The 6,418-nt window shown below is 31.6% G+C and overlaps 2 protein-coding genes across 9 annotated transcripts in view; both read right to left on the bottom strand.

The window, feature by feature from the left end:
- The window catches only part of LOC115241612 (multidrug resistance-associated protein 1), a 23,088-nt gene extending 22,065 nt beyond the window's left edge, over positions 1–1,023 (bottom strand). For 2 of the 8 annotated variants that reach the window (XM_029817441.1, XM_029817442.1), the window contains exon 1: positions 244–1,022. In XM_029817441.1, the coding sequence (XP_029673301.1) occupies positions 244–288 (45 nt within the window). In that variant the 5' untranslated portion in view covers positions 289–1,022. Of the gene's footprint in view, positions 1–243 lie in introns of all 8 variants that reach the window. The other 6 variants (XM_029817448.1, XM_029817445.1, XM_029817443.1 and 3 more) reach the window with 5 other exon arrangements.
- A 3,578-nt stretch (positions 1,024–4,601) lies between these two features.
- Positions 4,602–6,418, bottom strand: part of LOC115241584 (ral GTPase-activating protein subunit beta) — a 10,033-nt gene continuing 8,216 nt past the window's right edge. Inside the window, 3 exon segments of the mRNA XM_029817397.1 lie at positions 4,602–5,446; positions 5,602–5,851; positions 6,004–6,267. Of these exon segments, the coding sequence (XP_029673257.1) occupies positions 5,320–5,446; positions 5,602–5,851; positions 6,004–6,267 (641 nt within the window). The 3' untranslated portion in view covers positions 4,602–5,319.

Genomic DNA, 6,418 nt, shown 5'->3' with positions numbered 1-6,418 from the left:
CGTCGTACGCAAATACAGAGACCGGACTCTCGATTGACCAATCCTAATGTTAAACCGTAGCTCGGCGAACCTTATACAAAGATGTTCACGGAAACGGTTGCTCAAGTCATACGCGATCGTCAATAACCGCGATATGCATACGCGACGAGAAACGGAAATGTAGAGGTAGAGAGGAAAGAAAAAAAAAACATGAAAAGGGGTGAAAGGCAAAGGAAGGGAGAACGGCCTTAATAATTTACTCACCCAAAACTTCGTGCCACAGAACTCGTCCATCGTTTGATTTTCCATACTGACACATTTAATTAGCCGGCGAACTTTCTCATGTATAACGTGCCGTTCGCGAACACAGTGCCAACCAAAAAATCGTAGACCGACCTTTCTTCGCCTATGAGAAAGGAAAGGATCACTCTCGGTCACCCCTCGCTCGTTCACACACTGCCCGCTAGCGATTCACACTACACTACGGCACACAATACAATGCGAGCAAAGCACCTACGACACTCACAAAATGGAAGGGGAGAGGGGAGGGAGGATCCAGAGAATCTACTACGAGCGATGCGAACGAGCCATTCGAGTCGGATGTTGCCTCAAAGGCATCCAAAGGCGTCTGCGAGATTGCGAGAAAGCGTGAAATAGCCGGACGAGAACAGTCCGTCGTTGTTTGTCGTGTAGTAATCCGTTGTGTTCGAGCATACCGAGTGAAAGTATCCGATATTGTCCGACCAATGAATATGGAGAAACGAGATGGCATAGCCGACTAGGAGCGACGAGGGTGGGGATTGTTTTCGACGAATCGCGATCGCGGATTCGGACCCGGGCGGGAAAATCGCGCTTGTATTTTACAAATCGTATTCACGTGCACGTTACATGTTATTCTGACAGTTTTCGATAATTCTCTCTTTGGAAAAGTATCTTTCGACAAAAATGTCTCTGCTTTACGATCTTCTCTATTGTAAGCGATTACGAATAAAGATGAGTTCTCTTCGAGAATCAAGCTTCTCACGCGAGCTTCAAGCAAATGACATTTTCAGTTCAAATGTATTATATTGTTATAAAAGATTTGAATTTTTGTTTTATAAACAAAAATATAAATATATAAGTAAGAATTGGATAAATATGGATAAAATGATCCCGTTGGGATAACCTCTGATTAAAATATATCTCTCGATGCATAGGCTGGCGAAAATAAGATTAACGATAGATTTTGTCGTTAATATTAGTTGTCTCATTAATGTCACTTATACGTTCAATTTATCGCTTTTGTAATAAACATGAATATACATATATATTGAACGAGTGGAAAAATAAATTCGAGGTTTTTCAAGTATGTACCTGTGTGTTTTGTGTTTTATTTCTGAATGAATTTTATTATATATTTTTTTATTCGATGTTGCTATTTTATTTATCCGTCAAAAAGACTCTACTCGTTCGCTCTAGTATATAGTTCTGAGAATTATTTATTCACGGTGTAAACTTGTTTACAATAGACGACATATATATAACTACATATCAAACAATTCGATGTATGTATATATTCTCAGCCATTTTTTTTTATCTCTTTCTATCCTATTTTTTATTTACACACAGTTTTCACATAGAGATATCTGTAAAAAAACTTACACGATATACACGTTATTTGTCGTATATACGTGTAATTCTATTTATATATATATATATATATATAATTGCGGGTATCCGACTATCGCGAAAAAGCGCATTTATATAACATCGAATGCGTGAACGGAGACCTTGGAGAATCCGAGAGAGATGATCACGTATCTTATTGAATGCTTATATATAAGAGAGAATACGTGAGAGAATATAAGTCCTTGTTTTAAGCACGAATTAAATACACGCATGTAACACATGCACGTGTATACATATGGAGAGCGATCACGTATTCACACAGTCATGTAGTACCATTGACATTACTATATACTGTAATATATGTGTGTGTGTGTATGTATCGTTGCACAGCTCGCTTGAGAAGTTTCGATTGCGAAATCGAGCGCAATTTAATTTCGCGAAGTTAGGATAACACAGTATAACGTATTATTGCAACAAAATTGGAAGTCCAATATATCAAGGAAATGGTGACACACATTTACAACACGTTAGCCTTTCAATGTCAATATCAGCTGATATGAATTAGTAGCTGATTTCTCGGATATTTTATATGCCATGTCATTGAATTGAATATTTGAGTGTCTAATTTTAATCTGATATTAATATTGATATAATTTCATTTTTTTAGATCTTGATGAGAATGCGCGAAAAATGATCTCTATATTTCTTTGCGATAATCAATATTCTCTATCTTTTTCTCTTTCGTATATTATACAGTATTGGAAATTAGTCCAGCTAAAATGATATCACTTTTAATCCTTTTTGAAAAGCATTGCATACATGTATAACACGTTATTATGATTTAATATCGTGAGACATTTATCATCTAAAAATGTGCCGCGTCATATAGTATAAATATAGATACTGATGACAAAATGACAATCATTGCGATGATTACAACTGCAGTTATATCGCAAATGGAAATTTTAATATTTTATTATGAAAAAATTGGAGATTTAACATGTTTCGGTAAAACTATAAAAATATATCATTCGTAATTTATATATATATATACATAGTAATATTTACTATCTGAAGCATATGTTACCAATTTTTGAGATCACATCATATGGAACAGAAAAATAATATAAACAAAAATATTATAGAAAGCATTATAATTTTAAACAATAATGACTGAATTATATATAGTTTTCTCTTTAGATAAAAATCTCCTTTTATATTATAATTCTCCCTTTGGTCTTCCTTTTATTTACGTGTATTATGTCATCTTTATATTCTTTCTATTTTTATATTCTTTCTATTTTTAAAATTTATTTATAATGCGCGACTTTAAAATCTGATAAAATATTGTGCTACTATACGTAATCGTAATTATGATAAATGACATCTGTTTTTGTGTCAAAAGATTGCATTCACAAAGAATGACAGCTTGCGTCAGCTAAACAATTCTCCGTGTGTATGTATGTGTGTGTGTATGCAAATATACACACATTCACATAGCTTTTAGACAGCACGATTATAATGATACGAAACACCAGTTTCGCACAATGGATTCGTGCGTTCGACGAGGCGTACGCTAAGTGGACAACGACAATACATTGTCTCTAGACTCTAAATAAACGCTGAGTCATAGTGTTAAATTTTCTTTCCGTTATCTATTAGATTGTAGTATATTATTCCGGCACAAGGGTATGCACAAAAATTAGATGAAGAGAAATCTCTTCATTTCCAGTTTCAATGTAAATTATGTAAGGAATAAATATTTTAAGAATTTCAGAATTGGTTCCATATTACATAACTATGCTCAAATAATGACATCAGTAAATATAACACGATAACGAAAAATATGCCCGCGTCACTATAAATGCCTCACCCTGTATATTATATAAGTGCAAAGCACATTATATGGCCTCAATTAAGACAAATCATATTTATCCAATTCATAATATTTAACAATTTTATAATTATATCGTCAAAAGAATATCAGATTATATATATATATAGATACATATTGAATCAAAGAAAGAAAAATGAGATATGCCTACGAGATAATTTACATCTCGTTAATGACTCGACATCAGTACGATATTGATGATGACAAGTAATTAGTTAACATGATGTAATGTTTAATATGACAAAAAAAGCGCTAGGACGTTTTGTCTTATCGTTATATATTTCATTTTCACACTGTATTTAATTAGAATAATACATTATTGAAAAATTTCTGTATAACTACAGATTATATATTTATATATAAATATAAAACACATGATTAAATTAATATTGGAAATAATTTTATTTTCGTATAAAGTCATTCACCTCTTCTTGCTAAAATTACACATCTCTAATCTAAAATTCCGTGATCTATATTTGAAAAATGCTGTGTATGCGAAATTGCTCGGCATAAGTATATTACGCTTACTATTATTACAAAGAAAAATATTTTATGCTTACTAATGCTAGCATTAAGCCGCGAGCATTGGAATGTATCTTTGATTAAGACGAATGATTCAATTGACCAGGGCTGGTTTCAATGGATTGCTCCAAATATCTGATATTCTTTTAACCATACAATTATAAAATTGTTGAATATTATGAATAGCATGTGAATAGCATATGTATATATCATATAATAAGAAGTATATTCGTACTTAGATACAAAGTGCCATTATCTTCACATTAAGTATGTTTTGTTCAGTATTATTTAGCATACGGCCCTGATACAAATAAATAAAATAAATGATTCATCGATTAACTTCGACATACTTTTTATTATATGATATATCTATCTTTCAATTTCATATGTACAAAACAAGGAGACCTGTATATATGTAATTGTAGATATCTAATTGTGCATGTGTACTGAATAAAGTTTCCATTCAATTTTATAATAGACGATCGTTATCTGGGAATTGAGGCTTTCTATAGATATGTTTATGATTTCAAACACCTATCCTGCCCCCCATGACACTTATTCTAAGAATTATGTGGTACACGCGTATATGTATATAAGGTACGAGTGTAGAATATATATTGTCATACATAATAAATTAATTAAATAATACATTTCATACAGTGTCCTATATATTTTAAAGTAGCTATTATAATTATATGAAGTATGAATAATTTATTTTATAGCTATCTACAATACTAATTTTACAAGTAACAAAATAATATTTAAGATATACAAAACTGTGTGTATACGTTGTATGCATATTTCAAATCACATAATAAATATATTTTTCTGGAACATTTTTTTACGTGATATCACCTTCTTCATTATTTAATAAATGATTTTTAGCAAGGAATTATACTATCTGTTAGCTAAATGAAATTTGCGATGTATCTTCAAGTTTTTATCATTTTGAGAATAATTAAGTTATTTTCAAAGTAATGTATATATACTGCAGAAATAGGAGAAAATTTATTATTAGAATTCTTTAAATTGTATAAAAACTTTTAAATGAAGAATGGAAAGTGCACTTTTTTCTGTTACTATAAGAATTTGTTAAAACAATGTAGCAAATAAAAAATAAGTTTATTTAAATTATATTGCTATCTCGATAAGATAAAAACTTTATCCTAAAAATAAATATGTAATGCAAATAAACATGATAACATGATGATTTACTCTTCAAGTTGAAAATTTTAATTATTCTTTTTTACCTTTAGAAGATATTGAGCTACTGCCATCCTGAATTAAATTTCACAGTAGATCATTAAAAATTTCTATTACGTTTGATAAGTCTGAGTGCTGCTGAATAAAAGTGTTAATAACTCTGGTTCTGTCAAATTTCTTTTGTATTTTTGCACCATCTCTTGAATTTTTAAACGTCTTCGTACGTGCGGCGGATGATAACTGAAACAAGGATACATATATATATTTTATCCAAGATAAAAGCTTACAAAAAAAGATAGTGTAGGAAATTTCAATAACAAAAACATACATAGAATATAATCAACAGCATAAGTTAAAAAAGTACATAATTTTTTTTATTATTAATATTATCATACCTATCATTATCAAGTCTTTTTCTACGTCCCATATTAAGAGCTGTTTGTCTAACTAGAATTCCCAAGACTCTTCTTGACACTACCATACCATCAATTAAAGGTGTTGCCAAATTGATTCTAGAAATTGGTCCTTGTAATCTGACCCTCATCAATCCATTAGCGAGAGCTTGAAGGAAGATAACTTGCACGTCACTAGCTTGCAGCATCCTCGATTGCTCCAGTCCGGTATAAGTGGAAGGAAGCAAATCGCCTATGTAAATTCAATAGAAGTGATTTAATTTAATTAAAGAGAAATATATATAATATATATGATTGCAATAAAATATTTAAATTAAAGCTTCCGGGAGTTTCACGAAACATCTTATTTGTGTACCGACGGTATGAAAAAAGAAGCAAACGAACCTATCGGGAACTGTGTATGATCCTCTAGACTCTCTAGCCACACAACCATAATTTTTGTATTGGTTTGTAAAGGTAGAGCTTGTTTTATTGTTCTTCTGGGTCTGATGGGATCCGCACTCGAGGAATTTGTCGGACCTATTCCCGACAAGCTCGACGGCTGTTTCTCTAAATCAAGCGACATCGCTCTAGAAGTCGACGTTGTGTTCTGCGACGCGCCACAGCTCCGAGTATCCGTACTTTCACTGATACTGCGCTCAAACCATGCTGCGATATACATAAATTATCATTGAAAAATCACATTACACATTATAAATTATAATACAAGAGAACAGATAATTTATGACAAAAGATTCCTCATGCAAAAGCGATGCATAGTGCAAAATATGCATTTCTTAGTAAAGGCTGTTTTTCCCTA

The sequence above is a fragment of the Formica exsecta genome, unplaced genomic scaffold, assembly GCF_003651465.1.
Source record: "Formica exsecta isolate Colony F162 unplaced genomic scaffold, ASM365146v1 scaffold500, whole genome shotgun sequence".
Classification (NCBI taxonomy): Eukaryota; Metazoa; Arthropoda; class Insecta; order Hymenoptera; family Formicidae; genus Formica; species Formica exsecta.
The sequence above is the reverse complement of the archived record's forward strand: the minus strand, read 5'-3'. Positions and strand labels throughout refer to the sequence as shown.